Consider the following 25,116-nt stretch of genomic DNA (forward strand, 5'->3'; position numbering starts at 1 on the left):
AAGTGAAGTTTTCAGCTCTGATAGCTGGCATGTTAAGTCTGATGAATGGTGAGACTATAAAATGAATACTGTCATGTCTCCCCCCCCCCCCCCCCTTCTCACCAGACCAAAGGGTGACTGCAGTAACCGTAGATTGGAATTGTCAAGGGTGTCACATTAAATGTGCTATTATTAAGTCCGGGCTGTATTTTATTGCTGCAAATGCTCATAAATTGAATGGTCAGTCCCTTAAATTACGGAACTTGGCGTTCGCTCGTCTTGTCTGGACCCGTTTCCCGCCCCTCGACTCCTCAGCTCGCCCGAAACAAATAGCGTTAGCCTGGACCCGGGAGGAGCGGACGCGGTTCGTCACGAGTGACACGGCGTGCCGAGCGGGGGCTGAAGTGGCCAGAGCCATCGTCCTCCTCCTGGGCTCTGTCACCTGGGACAGGTGAAGCCATGTTAGCGACATTTATTTTTCATTTTAAAAAAGGTAAAACAGGGGGCCTCCAGTGGCGTAGCCCATAGAGCGCTTTCCACATGCTCATTGCGAGCTGCGACGTCTGCGGTTCGAGTCCGACCGCCGACCTTTGTCGCATGTCACTCCCTCTCTCTCCTCCTAGTTCTTCCTGTCTCTCTACACTACACTCTCTATCTAATTTTTAAAAAGCTGGAAAAGCCCAAAAAACATATTTAAAAAAAAAAAAAAAAAAAAAAAGGTAAAACAGACCAAAATTATTTAGGAAGTGGAATAAATCTAAATGGACTGCATTTATATATGGTAAATGGACTGCATTTATATAGCGCTTTTATCCAAAGCGCTTTACAATTGATGCCTCTCATCCACCAGAGCAGTTAGGGGTTAGGTGTCTTGCTCAGGAACACTTCGACACGTCCAGTGCGGGGATCGAACTGGCAACTCTCCGACTGCCAGACAACCGCTCTTACCTCCTGAGCTATGTCGCCCCTAAATGAACAACGTTTCTGATAAAGACAAATTACAACAAATGAGAAATGTTTCCTGAAGAAGTCAAAAGAATCCAAATTACTAGCAATATGTTCCAAAAAATCTAATGACAAGCTGGTGTTGTAGTGGAACAGAACGCGTGATTCAAGTGAGGGTGCGTGTTACTAAGCCCTGAAACAGAGCATTGACTCTGCATTTTAACGCTCTCATTTGCGTTTGCAACATTCTTTGTTCCTGTGCTTCGTACGACGAAACCCCACACCGACGTGGAATTGGCGATAGCGGAAGACATTCGCTTAATCGTCTCTAATTTTGAGTCAGGAACGGGGCTCCCGTGTCACATTAAAAGCTTGCAGGCGGGTTAAACGCAGGATTGGTTTTAAAAGGAGGGACCGCCTGCGCTTGCAGATTGTGTTTTATAAAGCGTGCGGGATTAGCTGAACAGAGCGTTTTCCGCTGCTTGCGAGGAGTTCCCCTTCCCCCGGCTTTCTTGATAGCTTGCGAAGTCACTAGGAACGGGGAAAGATAATGCGCTTGTAGTACAGTATAAGTGGGGACGTTTATATGCATGGAGAGGACGAGGGCGGGTGATTCGGAAGCAAGCATGCGGATTCAAGATTACTCTCAAGCCACATCCGAGTTGCCCACAAGAAACTCTCGACTACGATAAATGATAAAATGTCCTGCCAAACTTTTGAGCGTGATTTAAAGCATGTGCTGATTTTGAAGTGTAGAAACTGGGCGAGCTAAATATTATCATTTTCAAAACCATGCCCCATAAAGCTGTAATTTCTGATGCCACAGAAATTTACGGAATTACACAAAGCTGTCCAAGGGGTCCGGTGGAACAGAATAACTGTACCTATGTATATATTAATTTATATGTCCATGTACAATTTATGTGGGTCTTTATTTTCTGCTGCCACCTAAAATTTTTAAATGTTGTAAGCAATGGGCTTATTGATAATTTCATGATATATAAAATAAAATTTAAAAAAGCATGAGTACAATAAAGTAAAAAAAAAAAAAAACTGACGCAAAGATTCGAGGAGACTGCTTCAGCTCGGGACGTGGTCATCCTTATACTTTTAAACAGAAGGATGGACCAAGATTGACTTCAGCAGGCTGATAAGAAGAGGGTGGCATATTGAGTATTGACATTTTCCCCTGTAGAACACTTGACTCTGCCTCCGAGACACAAATCAAACTCATCGATCGCAGCTGGAGACGGAAGCCAGCTGATAGTGTTTTTGTCACCACCTGACAGCACCAGTCTCGTTGCTCCGCTAAGATCAGTCTGCTGATTTCTTACTATGCTAATTGTGTCAGGGGCCTTCAAGATAACCTTGATTGTGTGCTTGAACTACATGATTAGAGCACATATTTGACTATGTTGCTTCTGTATCTTGATATATATTAGATGTACCTCGGTACAGCGTTATAAATTGACCTATATATATTATAAATTATTTATGAGTTATTCTGTGCACACATTGCACACTTGAATTAACTAACGCATCAATGGGAGTGGAAGCGGTCTTTCTAGAGCATTCTTTTGATCCCAGCTCCTTATGATTCAAAGTGAAAAAATCACCTCGCACCAGAAAACACTACAATCTAAGCGTTGTGAATTAATGTGGTGTATGTTGCCGTACATTTTAAATGTCTTACCTTTGTACTGCTAGGGTGGGCTTCTTCGGAAAATAACAGCAAAAGATATTTTCCCATACTGATATAATAATATATTAGTCAAACAGGCACAGCAGTGTGGTCTTTAAGAAAAGGATACAACTTCCTATGACTTTTGGTGTTTTCTGTGTATTGAAACCACTAAATTCCTTCGCACACTAAGTGCTTGCTAAATAAAAACTGCCTTAGCCTCCATGAATACTGATTAAGCCTGGCGAAAAACTGTGCTGCGATGATTTTAATGTTTTTATGTGTGTGTGCTTTGTGTCCTGCGCAGACTGCCAGCGAGGTCCTCGAGGGACTTCTGGAGGAAGATGATGAGGTTGTGCAGGTGAGTGCCTCAATTAAATGGGAAGATAATTTACCACTTGCAAAGCAACGGTCAGGTCATAGGTTTTATTCAGAGTTGTTCTATTAACTGTTGAGTTCAAAAAGAGGGAAATTACTGTACATTTACGGAAAGATCTAGAGACCAGTCCTTTGAATCTTACTGCAGGTGGGCGAAGAGATCATTTACCACTTAGAAAGAAATGGGCAGGTCATAGGTTTAATGATCCAACTGTATTTTTCATATTAACGACTGGACATGCACCGGATATTGAATTTTTATGTTTAAACACTGCAAGGTTTAATTTATTGTGCAGTAGCAGATGCAGTTCTAGTGTCTATCTGTCCTATGAATCTGTGCATAGATGTGTCTGCATAGAGTGCAGATTTCCCATTTAATCAATCTTGTGAAAAGTAGTCTAGGAATAACTAATGTCTGTGTGCACTGTTTCTTTTTTTGTTCTTGCGGTTTATCACCCGATGGCATCTATTTTCCTACTGTTTACACCTGATGACGAGGTTTGGTGTTAATTTCAGTGCATCAGACTGAAATGTACACCATCTCTCATGTCCTGAATAAATTGTGTAAAAGTGCACCGGTTTCACTCTGTGTCATGGAAAGGAATATGATTAAGATGAGGCTGTTCAAGCATATGACATCTGTGGTGAGGCCTCAAGTATGCCAATGAGGTAGGCTGTGTGGCCTGCCATTGCAAAATTGATGATGCCTTCTAGGTAGTTTGCATAACAGAAACTGGGTGAGTACTGGCAGGGTCAATGTAAAAAGACCTGTGCTAATCTTCGTTATTAGCCAGCATGTCTAAACGAGCAAAGTATTCTCTTTTGCATGTTAGTTTATTGTTGGTTTAAAGAGTTGATGTCATATTTTTGCTGAACCCTGAGGGCCAGCCAAGAACAGTGAATGTCTCTTACTGAGGGGCTGGCTGACTCACTGAGTCGCTGACTCCCCGTTGTTGAACTGTGTTCTAGTGTTGGTGTGCAGTTGGTGGCTGTATTAATTTTAAGAAGCGACACCAGGTGAGTGCAGTGATTTAAGGACAGAAAAACAGCACTACTCTGGACGTGAAGCAGTGTTCATGTTGCAGGTAGTTAGCTAGCTAGCAAGTATTATGTTAATAGCCTATAGCAGGTTGTTCAAAACACCCAAAAACATTTGCAGGCTCGCTTTGCTAGCTAATTAGTTTCGATATTTGAGCTCAATGGCTAGTTACAAGGAGCTAACATATAATGGTGTGCTGAAAGTTTACAGATGGCTAACTCGCTACTTGGCTAACATCCAGTTAAATGAGAAGCTCCCTTATTTGTTTAGGTATGGCAAGGTATGGCTCTCACCATACCTTAGATTCATAGACTTTTTTGTTATTGGTTTAAAAAATACGAATAAAACGTGGTATCATTTTGTCTTCAAATGAAGAGGAAGTATCATCTGGAACCTCTGTGAAAAGCAGGTCCAGTACCATTTATGAACAAAAAGTTATGGATTTAAGGTTCAAGTTTCTGACAGACAATGTTCCCCACTGGCAGTGTCCAGGGTGTGAGCGTGCAGTTGAACTAGGCTTGCCTAGTCTTGTTTCTTTTAAAGGGAAATGGCCTGTCTGCTCTCTTTCTGTTTCTTATTTTGGGCTTTATTCAGGCAGGTGAAAAGCAAATAAGGTAAATTATAGAGGAGAGGCCAGTGTTGAGACGTTGCCATGGTGGCGATCGAATGAATCATTTCCATTCTTCTGTCCATTGTTATGTGTAGACGTCTATGTTTTTAAAATAATTTTTCAGTTGGTATGGCAGGTATGCCATGTCCCAAGTTATGGCTTGGTACTTATATACAGTAGCCTGGGTTTCCTTTTCTCTCACCAAACACAATTAAAATAAACAAAAACAACTAAAAATAATACCTGTGCACGAATGAATGAATGAAACATTGCATTTATATTGCACTTTCCCAGGAACTCCAAGTGCTTAACTGTGAATCCCTCTAAACACATAGTGGCTGCAGAGAACTACTTTTCTGAATGGATGTTCTCAGCAAGCTGTGTCACTCAACATAAGCACAACAAGTCTGCGGTTTGTACCATGGCAGTACATATGCACACATAAACACAAGAGTCCTTTCTTCAAAGAAACTCCAGGGAAAAACACATTTCACCATATGAAAAAGGGAGATGTCGGACAGGCAAGTGGGTGGTTTTATTAGTTAGAATAGACTGGTGATGAAGGTAGACAGCAAGCTGGCTAAAATCTCTTCTTTCAAAACTGAGATTTTTGTAAAACTGTGAATATAGTTGACCCAATTTGAATATGACACATTCTATAGCTATAAAGCTAAATAAAGCTATAATAGCTGTCTAACACACCAGCTGGCTTTAATATTACAACTGCAAACATTTTGATCTTGTTTTCTTAGTAGTTGTAGTGGATAATTTGTAGAATGCACATATAAACTTGATTTAATATTTGACATGCTATCCCTGTCTAAACTGAGGATATATAAAACTGATTATAAATGACATACCAAGTGACAACTGCATGTACTTGGAATCCATGGTTGGCAAAACCACAGTTGGCACGGGGATAATGTACACAGCTACTGTCACGCTAGACTCAGCCTGTGGCAAAGGTGTTCACTTCTGCGTGAAGCTGAAGACGTGATCTCCCCTCATTACATTTACATTTATTTTATATAAAAATACCACAACCATATTCGTATGTATTGGTTGGAGAGGATAGCAATGGGAGGCCAAAAATAATTTTTGAAGACAGATTCTGAGAGAATATACAATTCCCGGATAACTCACATGCCTTCATATTCATAGGCCAAAAGCATCTTCCCTGTCACTAGGGGAGAACTGTGGGATAGACAGGAAGAAAGAAAAACAAAAACCTGCTTTAAAATAACCTGCATTTCCATAACAAGTCAGTCTCATCTTGTTCAATTTTCTTCTGTATTGAAGCAATGTACAGCCTTATAGCAAGTGTTATTGATTTGATATTTGCTCTGAGGGATATTATTCATTTGTTTATATTTAAAAACCATATCCTACATTCAAAAATAAATTAACAAAACATATTTCATTTTCATTCACAATGTTACATTTTTGACAGCTAGCTGCCACAATTCAGCTCAAGAATGAGAGTAGGATCTTTTCTGTGTATTTGTTTGGTTTTCAATTGACAAGTCTGGTCAGCCTGTTTGCAGGAAATATATTTAAAAAGAAGAGAATGCAGCGGAATAAATAATTAACTTTGAGGTACACAGGTTTGGCTTTGGCACTTCAGCATTTGAAAATGATGATATTGTGTGAATAATATATATTATGTATATTTAAAATAAATTAATAAATATATTTTTAAAAACATGAGTTTAGTGACAAAATCAGTTGAATTCCTGACAAAACACACTGAAAATCTGTATTGGAGCACCTAATGGTGAGGATGCGGAAGACAAATTTAAGGAAGATAAATTTAAAAAACGGTTGTTGGCCACTTTGACTGCTGTTTGCATGCAACACTGAACTCTGATAAATTCTATGGGCAGGCAAGATTTCCCCGTCTCATTCATGTAAACAGTACTATGGTGCGCAATGCTCAGCTGCCATGTTGGGTTGGACTTGCCAAGTTACGTGACACCTGTAAATTTCTAGGGTGCCAGCCATCAGAGGTGCAAAGCATCTAGTTGTTTTTGTTGGCGTAATTCAAGGTATAGCACTGCTGTTTTTAAAAAAGATTGTTCAAATTTGAAAAGCAACTGCAAATCTATGCCGAGGGCTAAGAACCCCTTGTTGAGGAGTCACTGTAGGTCACAATGGCTTCATGCTGCAGGTTAGTACATAATTGCCCCGGGCAGGGAAGGCGTCAGTCAGCAGTGTATTCAGCTCATCCTGCTGTAGCGCCTCCTCTGCTCAGTCGACAAACTGCAGCAGAGCTCCAGGACAGGATGTCAGCTGTGTCAGTCGCGTAATCCTCCAGAGCAGCGGCCGGCTGCTATTCCAGATGGGAAGTAAATAAAAGATGGGCAGAAAAGGTTATGAGATATTAAGAAATGTAAATTCTGGAAGAAAAAAAGACTGTGTGTGGTGGTTTACTAAATATTTAGTGCATTTTAATTTGTGTCAAATATCTTAATCAAACATCATCTTACATCATAAACATTTGACACAGTACATGTTTTCTCGGTTTAGATCTCTCAGCTGTTAAGTATGACATGATTTGTCAGTGCATACAGGGATTGCTGTGAACTCCGAAATGTGCTCAGCTGGACCACTCATGCTTAACTTTTAAGAAATGACCTCACCTCCTTAAAGTTTACAACATTTGGGAAAATATGGCAAAAATGCAGTGCCCTTGGAATAGACATGAATGCCGTATAGGACACTTAGGACACTTAGTTTCTCAGAAAGTTTCAGTAGGTCAGAATAATAACTCTGTAAATTCTCAGGCCATGTTGAAGCTATCAAAGAGTGGAGCAACTTATTACAAATACTCCTAGTACCACATTACTCCTTCATTATATTGTTGCAAGGGTGGCCATCCCTGTTTCTGGAGGGACACAAAGTCTGCTGGTTTTTACTCTCTTCCTGATATCTCTGGCCATTTTAGAGTCACGAAAAGTGAGGTGAGTTTACAGTGTAAATAACTGCTTTAATGGATCAAAATTCTGAGTCACATAAAGCAAGCATACCGTGTGGCTCTCTGGGTCAAGGTTTAGTGTTACATATACTCACTGGAATACGTCTATATTACAGTACGTATATGCAGATGTAGATACTATCGACTGTGGCCAGAAATTCTATGTACATTAATTCCACAAGCAGGTTTGTCATTTCTTTCATACTGTTTTCATACCACCATCCTATGGAAGGCCAAATGTGACAGTTATCAGTATCAATGTACTTCATTGCTTATTTATTTAATTATCCATTTATTTATTTAATTTTGTCAAATTTGATCTTCCATACCATCCTGATATATATTCATTACAAAACTGTTATAGAGTAGATAGCAGTTGGCTAGCCGTAGAGTTTTATGTAACTAGCTCTATATTTGCATCGTGCTGTTTCCATGGTTCTGAAAAAAGAGTTTCTTTCTTTTCTACCTCTGCACTATGTTATGAGGATTATTACTTGAATGTACTTTCTGCAGAAAATAAAATAACCATTCATTCAGTTTATGTATTTAAATCATAGAGCACAACCCTTAATCATTGAAGGACCTTACAAAGTGAATGCTTTCAAATGACCTTAATTATAATCCTCAGTTGTTGAAGAAAGTTCCATATTACAGAATGATGAAAGAGTAAATAAATGATTCCCTCTCTCGTTGCTGATTGGCTGCTACATTAGTTAGTTAATTTAATTTATACAGCACAATTAAAACAACAACTGTTGCACCAAAGTGCTATACAAAGTGCATGCATACAAAGTTACTATACAGGGATACAAACATGCGCACATGCAAGACGAAAAAGAGAAATCGTAACATTAAAAAAAATATTTGAACATTTGGAAATGCTACGGCAAAGAGTTGTGTTTCAAATCTTGATTTAAATCAGAGATGGAAGGGGTGGGGCTGATGTTGAGTGACAAGCTGTTCCACAGTCTTGGACTGCAAAAGCACTGTCGCCCTTGAGCTTCAGCCAGGACTGTGGAACAGCCAGAAGCAATTAGTTAGATGACCTTAGGGCCTAGGAGTGGTGTAAGGGCAGAGTAGGTTAGAAATAGAAAAGGGAGCCAGCCCATTAAGAGTTTTAAAAACGAAAAGTAAAACCTTCAAATTGATTCTAAGATAGACTGGAAGTGAGTGCAAGGATGTTAAGGTAGGGGTGTTGTGGTCCCTCTTCTCAGTGCCAGCAAGCAATTTGGCACTGGCAATTTGCACTGGCACTGATACGAGCAGGGTTACAATAATCTAACTGAGAAGTGATGAAAGCATGGATGACATTCTCTAAATGATGGCAGGAAAGAAATGATTTGATCTTGGCGATTGCTCTAATCTGGAAGAAGCTCCTTTTGACAACAGAGTTTATCTGCCTATCAGATCAGAATGAAAGATGACCCCCAAATTTCTGGCATGCATTTTAATTAGTGGAGAGAGAGTACCTACATTTTTATGGAGGGTGTTAAAGGATTTAGATGGGCCAAATAACATAACTTCAGATTTAGAGTCATTTTTTGGAGGAAGTCATTGACCATCCAGCTTTTAATCTTAATCTTATCAGTCATTTAGGCTCTGCTGTGAGCGCAGATCATTGGGTTTCAAGGGGAGGTAGATTTGGGTATCATCCACATAGCAATGTAAAGAAATATTGTACTTGTGGATGATATGTCCCTAAGAGAGCAAATACATAGAAAAGAGAATTGGCCCTATGATGGACCCTTGAGGGACCTTGGAGGTGATGGAGGCAGTCGAAATGAAATTATTACCAGTGTTAGCAGGTCATTTGTCACCTTCAGGAGGGCAGACTCTGGGCTATGAAGGGCAACTGGAACATTTCGAGAATGTCATTATTGTTCATGAAAAACTAATTGGGAGAGGACTTTTTCAGGATTTTGGATTTTGAGTAACGAAAGTTACTAAGGGTTCTGGATTCAAGGGTGGACTTTTTAAGATGGTGCTAAACAACTGCATATTTGAAGCAGGCAGGGACAGTACCAGTGGCTAAATGGGTGTTAATAATAGAGAGAATACTGATACTAATCACATTAAATGATTGTTTAATGAAACTGGAAGGGATAACGTCAAGTGGAGAGGCTATGGACTTCATGTGAGATACAAGATCTGATAAAGGAGAGAGAAACTAGTTCAAACTTAAAGACTGTGGCACATGCCACATACGAAGAGATATCAGCAGCGATGGGAGTGATGTTAGATTTAATGTTCTGAACAAAACATTTCTAAAATCTTCATGTGATTCAGTGGAGACAACACCACCTTGGCAGATGTGGGGGATGGGGTGTGGTTGCAGGGGGGAGGGGAAGAGTTACAGAATTGATGGTGCTAAAGTTAACTTCAGGTCTATGGCAGTTTTTGGAAATGATTTCTGAAAAATATTTTTGCACTTGCTTTTGTGACAGTTTCTTGGGAGGTGGCCAGACTATCTTAAAAAATTTCATAAGAAATTTTTAGTTTCTATTTCCGCTCTGCTTTCCTTCATTCCTGCCTAAGTGCCTCAGTGGTTTCATTAAACCACGGCTGGGGTTTGGGCTTGGGTCGTTTCAGTTTAATAGGGGCAATGGAAGCAGGGATGGCTGAACAGGAGGAAAGGAAATGGGTAACGTCTGCAGTCAGTTCCGGAGAAGGAGCCAGGATAGCGCTAGTGAGGGGGGCCTTTAATTAGGCATTTGAGAATTGGGCAATAGTAAGTTTATATACCGAGAGTAGTGGGCTGGGATACTAGGGGTAGGGTTAGGACAAGGCAGCCTCCTTTTGAGCTGTGGTCAGAAAGTCGGGGGTGTCTTCATTTCAGTATTACTAATGCTGAAACCAAAGGATGAAATAAGGTCAAGCGTGTGACCACACGGATGAGTGGGGCCATTATTGGAAAGGGCAAGATTAAAAGAGTTGAGAATGTGAGTGAACCCATAGGTTTAAAGGGACAGCAAACATGTAGGTTTAACAAACATTGTGGGTATTGTTAGGTTTAGAATTAGAATTTGTGTGTTCAATTTTAGTCAATTGAACCTCAAAGCTAGAATAACTGTTGGCAGAGAGCAGGCAATATTTGAAATTGTTTTTTAAAGCTATGGCTGTGCCCCCACCTTCTCCCAAGCTCCTGGGGGAGCTAAGATAGCTACAGTCTGAGGGGGAAACTTCAGAAAGTGCAGTCTGAGCGGAAACTTCAGAAAGTGGGTTCAACTCACCAACACCAAGCTTTGTTAAAAGTAAAAGGTATAGACCACAAGATAGAAGGAAGTCATTTAAAATGAAGGTCTTATTGGAGAGCGATCTAACATTGACCGGAGCCATCTCCACCGGAACTGACTTTCTGACCACCAGTCTCCAAGAGCCAGAGATTACAAGCCTGAATCCCTCTGCAACAGGTGTACGATGGTTTATAAAAGTGCGTTTTATAATTCAGACGGAAAACTGACAAGGCTGTTCTGTCAGAGTGCCATTTAGTTCAAAAGGATTTGGCTGGATAGCGGTGGATTTAGGACAGCCATGTGGGGATGGAGAGTGTGAAAGCAGGTTGTTGCAGAATGGAACAGATCTGGTTATTGACCAGTCTGTGGTGCAAACATGTCAGCGAAGTAAATGGGCCTATTCAGTTTCAAGGGACAGTGTTGACTGTGCTAAATATATAATCAGTTCAAGTTTGTGCACCTAGCCGACCCCTCATCTTTTTTATGCAAGGATGGGCGATTCCAAAAAAGATCAAAATTATTGATAAAAGACAAGTTATGTAGGGAGCAAACCGACTGTAACCAAGTGTGGAGACTTAAAATCCTACTGGAACTTTCAAGTTCCTCTGCCAACAGAGGGCCTGAAATAAAGTATGCTTTGCGCAATCCTTGAGTGCTTTAAACAAATAAAATCACATTTTAGAAATTTGGAGGCGACAGCAGGCCTAGCAGTGGCTCTGACGTGGTGTTGTAGAGTGTGGCTTTCAGCAGCGGGCAACAGGATGGTGAATTCCTCGGTCGAGGCAAACAACACAGCTGACGGTGGAAGAAACTGGGGATAACCGGGGGAGGGGGGGACTCCCGATCATCCAGGATGACAGATCTATTTGCCAGTTGAATGTCTTGGGCTGGAGGGGGTGCAAATGGAGCGCCTCCCATCGCGCTTACGACCTCCAACTGCAGTCCAAGGTTCCAGTTGTTGCGGAGTGGAGCTGACTGGGATTTTTGGCTTGGCGCCTAGCTGGATCCGGGGGTCCCCAGCCGGGATCAGGGCAGCGTCTGGCATGGGGCGGTGGAGGCCAGCTCTCCAGCAGTGGTGGCTGGTCCCAGGCCAAAGGAAGCAAAGGAGTCGATGAGCTTCTTTTCTTGCTGTATCTGATGTGACAGAAATTCTGACTTCCAGCTCTGTGATTTTCTGGCTAAGACGGACGCAGCTCTCACAACCAGATGGAGAGGTTAGTAGAGGCATGATTTTCATGTGCAGTTGCTGGGGGAACAGAGAGCGCAACTATGGCCAGAACAGGGGTTTAGCAATGAACAGTAAGGTAGATTATATCCGCTGACTGGGAGGTAAAGGCACAGGCCAGGCACTTAGACACGAGGGCCCTGAGATCAGAGCCCACTGCGATGGAAATTGCTTGAGAAGAAATGGTACACAGCAGCGAAACCTTCAGGGAGAAGGAACTTTCCAACACGAGCCCAAAAGCTGACCCTACTGCATAGATCAGGCTCTCTCGGTTAGCTAGTTATAAAATACCGATTCATAAGCGGAAGCATAGGAGAGTAGTCCGATTCAGGAGGTCAGTTGAGTTGCGTTTGTTTACTTCAGCAGTGAAATTTAGTTAATAAAAAAGCCTCAAATTGATGAAGAAAAAATAAGTAAATAAATAAATAAATTGTGCAAGTCAGGCCTAAGAGAGACCGGAAGTTTGTCACTGTGGTTCTGTCTCAACAGCACGGCTGTTGGAACTAAGGAATCTGTGTTGATACTCGGTTGCCATTTGCTGTTGTGTACAGCATGTGAGACATTGTATGAGCACCCATGAAATGACTCACAAACTTGAGGACGTTGTGGTGCGATGTAAACACTTTGCTCACATTGAAAAAGTCATCCCCAGAGGTTTAGCCCAAAGGGAGAAGATGGCCAGGTCGATTATGAAAATCAGACATCAAAGTATTTTGTGATAAACGGCTTCCAGTGCCAACTTATTTTCCTTTCGATACCTTTTTCATGTTCAGAAAAAGAAAGGGGTTCACATCCGTCCCTTAAATCTCAGAAATTATCATAATTACATACATATCAGGCAAGCATTTGCATATTTCTCGCAGAGTAATCAGAACGTTCACGCTACAGATTTAAACTGTGATCACCAAACTTCATTTTTTTTTTTTTATACTTAAATGAGCAGTGACTGGCTCTAGGGTTGATAACAGTTAGTCATTTTGCCAGGTCCCATTCGACTTCTCGTTCCATCTTCAAGCATTGTACTTTTCATTTCTCCCCTAACTGAGTTATGTTACTAATCTGATTTAGATGAAAAGGTAGATAGCTCACTGGTGTGGAAATGTGAGGGATGATAAGATTAAAACCCGTTTTTCACCTTGTGATTTTAACTCGCCTTTTTCCGCTTTTAAAAAACCGTGACAAAATCATTTATGGATGAGTAAGGAGTTGTTTTATCATCTTATATTTTTTATATTTTTGTTTCATAACGGCTAGGTAACTGTCAATGATGTTCTCTGTGTACTGTGATTATTGACTTTCAGTGTGGTCATCCAGCAATAAGTTTGATCAAGAGTTACATGAAAATGAGGGATACGAATTGAAATGGCAAAATAAAAGTGTAAATAATAACAATAAAAATGATCAGAACAATCGTGATGAAAATGATAGTGCTTTTCATAGTAAGAAGAGAGTATTCTGGTAGAAGTGAACAACAGGAGCCTCACTAATAATCTGACAGGTAACAGTGACTGCCTGTGTGTAAGGGTAGGCTTTGTTGGGAGGCCTGCACTGCAGACCTGAGGGGTCTCAGTGACCATTGGGGGCTGGCTAAGTAACTGATAATCATACGGTTCAGAGGTTTGCCCAGCCTTACAGCAGTCTATAAGAAGCAATCACTACCCACACTGCTGCCTTTCTTTCTCCAGTAATCCAATAGGCCCTGTCCATAAATCACGCTCAAGCCCCTCGCTCTCCGAAGCGGACGCCAGGTCCCCGCGCGGCGTTAAAGGCAGCTCCGGGGCCGCTGACTCGTCCTCCCGTCTTCGCCGTCCGCTCTGTCAGTGTGGTCGGCGACAGCAGGGGCGGTCTTTTGGGAGAAAGCTCCATTCGCGTTGAAGATCTGTTCGGACAGGGTCGTGTCGTGAAAAATCAATTTGTTCGACGAAGCGAATGCATTCCTAACGCATGTCAGGATGGTGGCGTGCACGGCAGGGGGGGGGGGGTGGAAGGTGGGCGTTCGTAGGGAAGCTATATTCAAGTGGTCCTTAGGACCAGACTGGCTTGACAGGTTTCCTTTCAGTCAACGCCCCTCAACATGCTATAGATCTTTCTGTTTCTTTCAGGGCCTTAAGGGGAGCTCATCTTTTCTTCATTTAATGGCTTCATGGTTTATGATTATCAGTAGCAGTTCGGGCACATTGTATAATTTTACAGGGTTATTCCTCCTCGAGTGTAGCTGGTGATGTAAGACGGTGTCTCTTGAAAACATGTCGATTGTTGTTACGGTTAATTGATGCAATGATTTTCTGCAGCCTGGAGCAAATAATATTAATATCATTATAAACAGTAGAATGTGCCTCTCCTGCTCCTTATTCAAAATTCTAAAGGGTTACATATTTTCAGTTCCATGTTTGATTAATATCGATGTAGAGTATTGTAATGAGCTTTTTTTATTTATATATTTAACAAATCATTCATTACACTGGCTGTGGCAGTAAATAATGCAGAATGTAAAAATCTTGGAGCTGGATTCAGCTACCATACTGAACTAGAGCGTTAAACTCATTCTGGAACATTCTACAAACACTCTGAACAGTGTTTGATTAAGCAGCTTATCAGAGCTTGGGGTATGGTGTCTATTTAGCGTGTATTAAATAATATGCTAATTTTTCTCCCTTTTTTCTAAAACTTTTTCCTCAAGTTCCACAGAAAGGTTGTGTCTTATTGGGGCACATACAGGTCGTGAACATAATGTGGAAACACCAGCGTATAAATTTCAGTGTTGGGCCACCATGTGTGCACAGACTGGCTTGTATGTGCCATGATATAGTCCAACAGAAGGAAGAGGGTACCATTATTCTACAAGAATATCAATAAACTGACAACTGATAAAATGACAAGTATGAAATATAGATATGTGAAGTGAGAAGAAGTGAGGAATTCCATATCAGGCATTGCTCCAGAATATCCCATAAATGCTCAATTGGGATGAGACCTGGAAACTGCAAAATGGATGAAGCCAATATAATGCTCTGATTACTCATGCTCTGTGGGTAAGGGCATTGTTGTTTAGAAAGGCACCCCACTCTGTAGGAGGGGAACCACCAGAAACCTTCACTGTTGGAGTACCGTTATTTTACGATTGTTCTCACTATTTATAAAATGCTCTTTAGAATGGAAATGGCCCTATTCTCACGTTCTCAAATATTTTCTGATTAGTACCAACTAGAATACATTCTGCTCTCTTGAGCCTCATCATTCTAACACTGTTCGCAAACACATTTAAAAGCGTGTCAGGAAAGCCTGTTTGTGCAATTAACAGAAAATTGAGCTAATGAACAGAAATGAGCTTTTGGGGTGGGTTCAGGCAGCCGCCTGAGATTAGTCGCTGTGGCAACCATTGCGCCCGACGTCCTCTGGCGGCGACCGGGGCCCAAGCGGCTCCGGCGTCCGACGGCACGCACGGCTGCATCTGCGCGGAGGTATCGCTTTCTTAATTTGGACGCATTGCTGAGCTCGCTTTGACCCTCTGCCAGAGCCATCCCGGGGGGACCGCGATCGGCATTCTCCTCACGCTCGTGCACGTCGCAGAGCCAGAATGGCTCCCGCGGCTGCAGGATTCAGAACTGCAGTAAGCAACAGGAAAAGTTCACTTCACTGGGACGCGGGTGGAAACCACTATTCACTTCTACGTATTTCGTCCTAATGGCACTTGAGGTATTTCAGAGCACCTGCTCCTGTTGTTACTAACAACGTGCCAGCAGTCTGAAAAATATTTTTCTCTTTTAAAGGGTATTGTGAACTTTCATTTATAACAGTTCAGTGCTTTGCTTCATTGGACTGTGTATTTGGGTGAAACACCAGATTCTTTTCTTTTTTCCCCTGCTGCCATTACAGCAAATTTCTTGCATTTCTTCCACCCTACTCATTTTTGTATTGCAAACAAGAGCCTGATAAGTTTCTGGCTGATTTTTGTCCCTGCAAAATTTGAATCCAAAGGACTATAGTAATTTGGTGAAGCGTGATTTACCTTTTACCCATGCAGAACATTTTAATATTTGGCATGATTGAAGCTACACAGGACTCGCAAATAAAAGAGTTCAAATTAGAGTTCTAGCAAGTGGCACAAACTCTAGATGGTCCTAGAAAAAGCCCGGAACACCATTCCAGAATAGTTTGTAAAAGAATTTGATTATTTGAAGATTATTATGATTAAAAAAAAAAAAAATAAAGGCGTGCGTGCGTGCGTGCGTGCGTGCGTGCGTGCGTGCGTGCGTGTGTTCCAAACTCTTCTTTGAAACCACAGTACACAGCCGTATAAAGGGGTGTCTGAACTGTGGATTTTTCTGGGCTTTCATAACCTCATGCTCACCGTAGTGTGACCGGGTCCTAAATATTCCTGCTTTGTGAGAGAGCAGTGTAGGTGTGCGAGAGGAAAATGGCTGTGCCAGAAGGCCTGAAATGATGAGTGTGGGTATTGCCTACCATACAGCTGCTCAGGTGGGGTAGACGTGGATGGTCTGCAGGGGACATTACCGCACTTTGTGTTTTACAGTCTGTTCCCTGATATGTGCAGCCTGCCTATAAATCATTATTATTACTTTTTTTGATCAAAACTTGCTTCCCCCATGCCTCTGAGGGGGGTACAAACAGGACTGATGAAGAAAAGGATGTACCCAGGTCCCTGTCCAACCCCTTTATGGAGGGAGGAAAAAAAACATTATTTAGCATTGCAGATTGGTATGCCGAGCTTTTGATGGGGGGAAAAATTGCATTTCCTTTCAATCCCTGACTGACTTCAAGGTTGGGATTGATCTAGCGTTTTTTTTTTGTTGAGCTGCATCCTTCCTGCCCTTTGATCAGAAATATTCTATCAGCAATAATTTAGCATTGAAAGGGGGCCACATGCGGACACCCCAGAACCGCTGAGCGCTTGGTTTTGCCTCTGACGCGGGGCACATCAAAGCCATGACACTTGCGTGGATGAAACACAGTCCCGATTGCTCATCCGCGATCAGAGGGGGGGCCCTGGGAATGGAGCGGCTTGAAGATAAGCAGGCCCTTTTATTTCCGCCAGCTCAGTGGGCCAGGCACCTATGCCTGGGCAGGATGTTTTTAAAGACAAACGACTTTTTATGTGATAAACTTTGAGACACAGTGATTCATAAATGTGGTTGAATACAGGACTGAATTTGCCATTAGCAGAACATCGGTTGAAAAATAGTGTTTTTGAGGGAACGGAGGCTTTCGTGTACTGAAGTCACGAAAGCCATCCTTCTCCTCAACATCGTGCAGTTGGGGCACTTTGCAAGTAAATTTTCCCTTTGGCGTGGTCATTTCTTGAGAATGTTTTGATTTATTAGGCAACTTTTGCTTGAAATATGAAAGGAAGTGATGTCCATTCCAAGCCAGGTGGAATGCCACCATGCTGTGACATCAGGGTTGAAGCTGTGCCTTTACTTTTTGTGCTCAGCCATTTGTCTGGAGTACCTTATTTCTGTGCTGCACCCTCAGAAGGGCTCCAAGGCTCCTCATGGTCTCCATACAGGAACCCTATCTAGTTCAAGGGTTCTTCGTTGTTGCACAAAATTGTTCAATGTGGGAGCCTTCACACTTTTCACACCTACCAGAGCGTACCACAAATGACCTAGTGGGGTACCCCTAGGGAGAGAAGCCCAAGAACCCTTATTCTGAATGTGTAAATGTTGTATGTATTGAAAACATTTTGCCCCCCCCCCCCTCAGAAAGAAAAATGTGTTCACAAGTGATGTTTTGCGGTGTGCGGGGTATCGTATAGGTTCTCTCAGCAAGGAGATTGAGGGCTTGCCATAACCACCTCAGTCTCTGCTGTTTCCCTCACGGAGTACACAGGATTTATTACAGTGGGTGTGAGAATTAAAAATGCATTGACGAGTCTCGTTAGAGCTGCATCTTGTCACTGCGTGCATATTGCACTCACACTCTGATACATGTGCACTCTGGTCTGGGAATGTTGTTCGCCAGGTTTGGTACTATTTCCCATATACTGTATATCATGTGAATGCACTTGTTTTATAGTGTTAGCTCTGCATAATATCATCTGCTGCATAAATGTAATGTCACTAAAATGAACAGTGTGAATCCATTTTTATCTTTCAAAATCACTGCAGTAGAATTGTCTCATTGAAATTGATGCTAATCAATTAATCATTACATCCCTAGTTTTTACATATTGGGGAAGCATGCTTGAATCCATACAACATGTGATAAGGATTTAGTAGTTGCACTACTACTTATGACACATCATGCGCACACCAAATTTATGTTTGTATGTAAATTAATCTGTGATATCACAGAGATAAATATTATGAAAAATGTAATTGTGAGATGAAAGGTTGCTGTAATACTTTACTGTTAGTAGACACTTTTACAATGTAATAAATATAAAGGCGACTTAGTGTAATAGATGTGATATAATTTTATGCAAGGTCACCCTTAGAATATGATAATTATTATATTGTATCAAAGTTGCAATACTGTGGTGAGATGCTAGCCTGTTTAAATAGTCATTTACAATAAAAATGTGACACTGTAAAGTGGAAAATTATACTGTTAGAATGAAGTGATATTTTTCAGTAATAAACGTGTAATACTGTTTGGTTACACTATGAATACAGTTGTTATTTACAGTAAAAATATATGGAATAAATGTGATTGACTTGGCTTTGTATTAATCTGTTGGTAGTTTATTTTTAGCCCATTTTGCAGCTGCAGTTTGCAGACAGTAAGCGCAAGTTTGCTTTGCTCCAAAAAAAAAAAAAGAAAGAAATTGAATTTCCATCTGAAAAGAGAGGTCTGAACAGTTAGTTGTAAGCATTTGTCATCTTGGACAGTTTATACTCTCTTGCCAGTCATAAAGTGTGGCTTTCCAATTATTCTGGAGATATAAGGAAAGACGGAGCAGTGGACTGAGCGCAATCCTGGTTATTGATGTGACCGACTGTAACACAGATGGTAAGCTGGTTAGTGTCACTTGAGTTTCTCATGTTGCCATATCTGTGTCGCTAACTAAATGTTCACTAGGAAATGTTGGGTTTATTGGTTTGCCTACTTAGTTGTATTTATGTATGCTGCATTTCACTCTTAAAGGATGTTTCACCCCAAACAAATAAATGAAATAAGAAATAATAACGATTTTACAATCTGGAGATGATGATACAAACGCACAGTGCGTGATACATATTATGTCCTGTTCTGTGAGATTGCACTTCTAAGATTTAAACAGATTTCTCCAGATGTTGTTGATGGGAAGTTAATATGTTTACTCAGAAATGTGTGTTTGTGCGTGCGCGTGCGCGTGCGTGCGCGTGCATGTGTACACACACATTGGCATTCATCCTATCAGCTGCTTGTCATTATCTTTACTATTTTAAAATCAATCCTATATTTATGTGCAGATATTTTGACATGCCAATGTGATGTTCCTCTCTTATAAACTTAATTCTTGCATAGTTTTTTTGCAGAGTCATTGCCTATGAGGTTTATTAGATGTTGGTGAAGTGGCTGATGGGAATACTATTGAAATGCCATATCAGATGACCAGTTTTGTCTGGTCTCAATTCCAGACACTCAATTTCCGGTAGGGCTTCTGGAAAACATGTTTAACTTTGCTGACATAGACTTCTGTAATCCGATTGGTGGCTGCAGAACCCATATCCCGAAACAACCTTGTGTGTTGCTATGGATATTTCAGATGTCATCATTACATTATTGCTTTTATTGCATTCCTGCTTTGAAGCCAGTAAAACTGTTGTTTTGAATCAAGTTGTACTTGCCTGCATAAGTGTGAAACAAGCCACAATAAGCTACTGAATTCGGATCGATTCAGAGATTAAGGTTTCCAAGGATGCCACTATCTCATAACAACCGAAAAAAAGTATGTACTATTAGCATTTCCCAGTCTGTTCTTTAACTGTAGGACAGTCATTAAATGGGCAAATAAGGACCAGTGATTGCATGCCTCCACTGAAAATGAGTGGAACCCATTTTATAATTTGTAATATGTGGCTATAAAGAGGGGTTTGTTAAAGTATTATAATCATGCTGCGTTACTGTACCATTTAAAATATTTAGCTGTTGACACACTAATTTAAGTTTTCTTTCCTTTTAATTTCGTAGACAGTTGATATTTAGTATTACATGCTATCTATCGAATGGTTATATTTTGTGTGTAAAAAGACTGCAGTAATATCATCCTCAAGTTAGGATGAAATATCTCACCATGTGTTCCAAAAGATGCAGTACTATCTGGTCTGGAAGTAAATGCCTGCACGTAAAGATATTGATGATATCATTTACAATACTTTCTTCTGATATTTTTCTTCCCCCTTCTCCAGTACTATCTGTAATGGCTTACCAATACAGGGATGTGAAACTTCAGTCCTGAAGGGTCAAAGCGTATGCCAGTTTTCATGGTTTCCTTTCAAGCAGCAACCAGTTAAGGCCTTGAGAACAAGCCAATCAGCATCTTAAATGAGTCACTGGTGCTGAAATGCACCAAAAACCAGCATACACCCATAGCCCTCCAGGACTGGCTTCTGACACCTGTGAACTAATGACTAATTGACAGAATAGAAATTAATTTTTTATCTTTTATAAATAAATACAAACAGAGAATACCATTCTAACTGTTTTATTTGATATTTTCACAAACAAGTCTTTTTTCACTTTGCAAAAGCTGTCCTTTGAACTTTATTCATTTTAAATTGAATTTGATACCTGGTATTGATCCTCCTGCAGGGCACACCATACACAGTAAAGAATTTAATTCATAAATCTGGAGGTTGGCCCTAAGATAAAATAAATAAATAAGAGTTGGTATTAAAGCACCTTACTATGTGTGGAAAAAGTAAGAGAGTAGGTGGTCTAGTGGTTTAAGTGTATCGATTGTGAATAGGGTAAAGATAGGCCTTTGTAAGTTCTGAAAAAAATTCAGTAAAGGACAATCTGGTCTTATTGAATTTTGATCCACATATAGTGCTGCTTAGTTTTTCAGTCTGAAAGCACATAACTATATTTGATCCATTGTAAAATGGCAGGGGGTCTGGCTGCTTTCCACTTAAAAAGGATAAGACGTCATGCTAAAAGTGGTGTGAACACTATCACATTGGTCTGGCAGGAGGTCATCCTCTGTTCTGAGTAGGGGTCGGCCATTTTGTGATTTGTTCTACACTAATATGATTGCCATCTACTCGAGTACTCAGAAGACCCACTCAAAGGCATTGCAGAGCATTTTCTCCAGCTTTGCTTCACACTGAGCACCAGGACGGGTCAGGCTTTTCTCCTGGATGGGTGGTGGGTCAGAGGAGCAGGTGGTAATGCCAAAACACTGTGCCACTACGGACAGACACAGCCACAGCCCAGTACAATACATTTTGGAGAGATGAATTTGGAAACCTGCACCATATGCCATGGCAAGCCGTCTTCAGTCTCTGGTGCCAGGTACTCTAGTGCCAGTCTCTGGTGCCAGTTACTCTATACCGTAGGCCTGTGCAGTTAAGTAAATAAAATGATATCTTGAAGATATAGACTCTGAATTCTATCAGAATTGTTGACTAATTAAAAGTGAATAAGCACCAGACAACTCTCTGTCTCCTTTCCAGTAATTATCAGGCTTTAGTAGACTGACAGGCTACAGACATTGTGTGATAAGCTCTTTATTTAGCTATTCTGGGAAAAAAGACAAATAGACAAAGGTGTACTGCACCTCAAAATTCACGGCATAAGATTGCAAAGCATTTAACAGTTTTTTTTTCCTCTCTTGCACATTCTGCTCAAGGGGGCTGAGGATGACAGTGATGACATATGAGACATTGTGGAAAGCACATACTCCAAAATGATGTTAACCATCTCTTACACTTGACAGTGGTCCCAAGCCAGAACAATCAACACGAAGGGTGGCAGTTGAGAACACAAATGCATGATGCTCAAGTGAACGGCATCACCTCTCTTTGAAAGGATGCCAAAGAATACAATGACTGGGTTTGGCTCTGTTGTTTTGTTACAGATAACAAAATGAATCAAAGATGGACAGGCGGAAATTTCTCAGGGCTGAACAAAACTAGAACGTGCTCTAATGTAGAAGTTATTTTTTTTGTCATTGTTGTTCCCTTGTCTGCCCTCCAACATCATCTTGACATTAATTGTCATTTTGTTTCAAAAGGAAGCAGCCTTTAGTTTAGCTGACTAATTGAATGTAATGGGGAATTTTATTCTTGAGCTAATGTAATGACATTCCGAGCATTTATTTTGTTGTCAGTGGAAATGTTTAGCACTTAATCAGAGTGAGTGTATGAGTGTTCGAAGCCTCTGCTCGTAATGCATTATGAGGAGCTTCATTATGCAAACAAAAAAGAAAAGCTGTCTTCACTTTTTCTGTGTCTATTTTGAAGAAGCCGAAAGTCATTAAAGGGAAAACTCAATATTCGGCGCTGTCATTACAGTGCATATCAGTCCAACTCATCATCTTCCCAAATTGGTCTCCTGCTTATCTGCCGTGAGCCACATTCATTCTTAACTTTACATTCACTAAGTTGTTTCGGATTTCTTTTCGGTCGCCCCATAGATGGTATCTCTGACACACTCACTCTCTCACTCACCCTCTCACTCTCTCTCACTCACTCACTCACTCTCACTCGCCCCCTCCCTCCCTCTCTCTCTCTCACTCACCCTCTTACTTTCTCTCTCCCTCTACCTCTCTCTCTCTCTGTCACCCTCTCACTTTCTCTCTCCCTCTACCTCTCTCTCTCTCTGTCACCCTCTCACTTTCTCTCCCTCCCTCTCTCTCTGATTCTCTCTCTCTCCCTCTCTCTCTCTCCATCCCTCTCACTCACTCTGTTTCTCACTCACCCTCTCACCTTCTCTCCCCCTCCCTCTCTCTCACTTTCTCCCTCACTCACCCTCTCACGTTCTCGCTCTCTTCCTCTCCCTATCTATCTCCCTCCTTCCCTCTCTCACCTTCCCTCCCTCCCTCTCTCACCCTCTCCCTCCCTCCCTCCCTCTCTCTCTCTCTCTCTCCAGGTATTCTCCTGAGAATGAACATAGAAAGTCAAAGCTACTGTGCTACTGGCGGCAGTGGTGTGGTTTTGCGAGGGATGGCGATTTGCGTCTATGCGCGATGTCACCTTTGAATCACTCATGTGGCCCTGAGGGTGAAGCTTCAGCCCACTGTCCTGCCCCCCAGCTCTCTGTCCTCCAGTATGCCCCTCAGCCTTATTTCGGATCGAACTCAAGGACTCCTCTGCCTCTCCCTCTTCCTGTTTCGCCGGGGATATTTATTTCCCCCAATTATTCCTTGTGCTGTGTAAGCAGAGGCCTCTCGCAACATGACAAGTTTGCCTTACCCCCAGGGGGCGGGGTTCCTATGGGGAAGACATGCACCCCTTGCGGCTGAGCGGACGCCGTGATTGGTGGAGAAGCTGCAGAAGCGGGGGGAGAAAAACAACTCCATGCAAAGAATTGATATTTCCCCCCGGACAGCTGTTTTATGTCTCCGCCAAGTTTGGTTTTTTCAGTGTTGTCTGTGCGCTCGGGTATAAATTTCACTCCCGCACGCTGACATTGCTTGTGACAGTTATTAATGTCTTCTCTGCCTAGCACGCCTCACTTAATTGTACGGCGCACAACCTGAAGGGCTGCTTCCTCTTTGTCTCGTCCTGTAGGTTTGGTATCTGTTGGGATGGGCCTGCTATCTTCAGGCAGAGAAGCCGGAGGAGCCCGAGACCTTCAAAGAGTCTGCGCGGACGTACCTAACCAAAGCCAAAAAGGTACGTGGGTGACTGTTCTGTGCTTTCGTTAAGGATGCTTTGTGACCCATTTGGGTGCATTCAGCGGCTAGTCATTGAACAAAGCATTGGTGAATGTTGGCACGGTGCAGTACGTAGTGATTTTCTGCAGTTTGTCCATTGATAATAGGCGTGTCAGTGAAGCATGAGTAAGTCCTGTGCACTTGCGCTGTCCTCGTGCGGTTTTCTCATTGCAGTGGGACTGGCTGTGTGCACGTGATTCGCATTGTGTGAGTGCGCGTGTTTGTGTGTGTGCATGTGCGCGTGCGCGGGTGTGTGGGTGCGCATGTGTGTGTGAATGATTATTGGTGCGTGTCATAATGTTGGGGAATGGTTCCCCTGTGCTCTGTGGAGGAACCTTACGGCTGTAAGAGAGAGCAGACGCCCCACGGGGCGCTGAACGCGCACTGTCCTCTAACGTGTGCTGGGGGGAGTCTGGTGACCGCCGAGCAGATGCGCCGCTCTTCAGCTTTCATTTGCGGGCGCTCTGACGAGCGCGCCGCGGCTGGACTGATCCCGGAACAGCGAGGAACCCCTGACCTTGAGCTCTGAGTCTCAACACGGGCGAGCGCGCCGCAGCTGGACTGATCCCGGAACAGCGAGGAACCCCTGACCTTGCAAATGGGAGCGGGACTCTGAGTCTCAACGCGGGCGAGCACGCCGGCCAGTTTCCTAAACCACAGCTCGGCCCAACGGAGCAGTGAAGCGCGCTCTGACACAACGGCCATTTTCAAGATCAAATCGAGACTTTGCCAATATGTCACGTCTGGCTGGCACGCGAACGTAACAAAAGGAGAATGAGGATACCTAGCGCACATCGTGGTATTTCTCAGAGAAATGGCCGTCCTCCTCTTTGAGCACGCTCAGTAGAAATGTGTGTGCTGGAAATGAAAGTTGTCTCATCTTTTTGAGCTGGAGCACCAGCACCGTATCTGACTGGGCTCTGCAAATCTTATTACCTTCAGTGAAAGATAGACTGTTTTTTTTTCTGTCATCTCTACGGTCTAGTCTTATCCTTGGACTGTAATGCCCAGCCTCTGTCAAATTTTTTTTTTGTGCCTCGTCTCCTTAGTCTTCAGTGGATTTGACAATATCAGCGGCGGGGAGATACAGATGTATGTGCAGCGGTGCGTCGGGAGGCGAACCCGGTGAAGGCTGAGTGACGCTCCAGGTCCTTCGATGTCGCGTTTGTAATTGAACTCTGACAAGATTTGCCCGGGCACCGTGCGAAAGCACTGCCTTTTTCCTGCG

At 42.2% G+C, this 25,116-nt stretch overlaps 1 protein-coding gene across 1 annotated transcript in view; it reads left to right on the top strand.

Moving 5' to 3' along the window:
• si:dkey-12j5.1 (probable assembly chaperone of rpl4) overlaps positions 1 to 25,116 on the top strand; it is a 162,413-nt gene that overhangs the window by 104,599 nt on the left and 32,698 nt on the right. Inside the window, exons 9-10 of the mRNA XM_035404803.1 lie at positions 2,913 to 2,966; positions 23,743 to 23,847. Of these exons, the coding sequence (XP_035260694.1) occupies positions 2,913 to 2,966; positions 23,743 to 23,847 (159 nt within the window). The remainder of the gene's footprint in view (positions 1 to 2,912; positions 2,967 to 23,742; positions 23,848 to 25,116) is intronic.

The sequence above is a fragment of the Anguilla anguilla genome, chromosome 1, assembly GCF_013347855.1.
Source record: "Anguilla anguilla isolate fAngAng1 chromosome 1, fAngAng1.pri, whole genome shotgun sequence".
Taxonomy (NCBI): domain Eukaryota; kingdom Metazoa; phylum Chordata; class Actinopteri; order Anguilliformes; family Anguillidae; genus Anguilla; species Anguilla anguilla.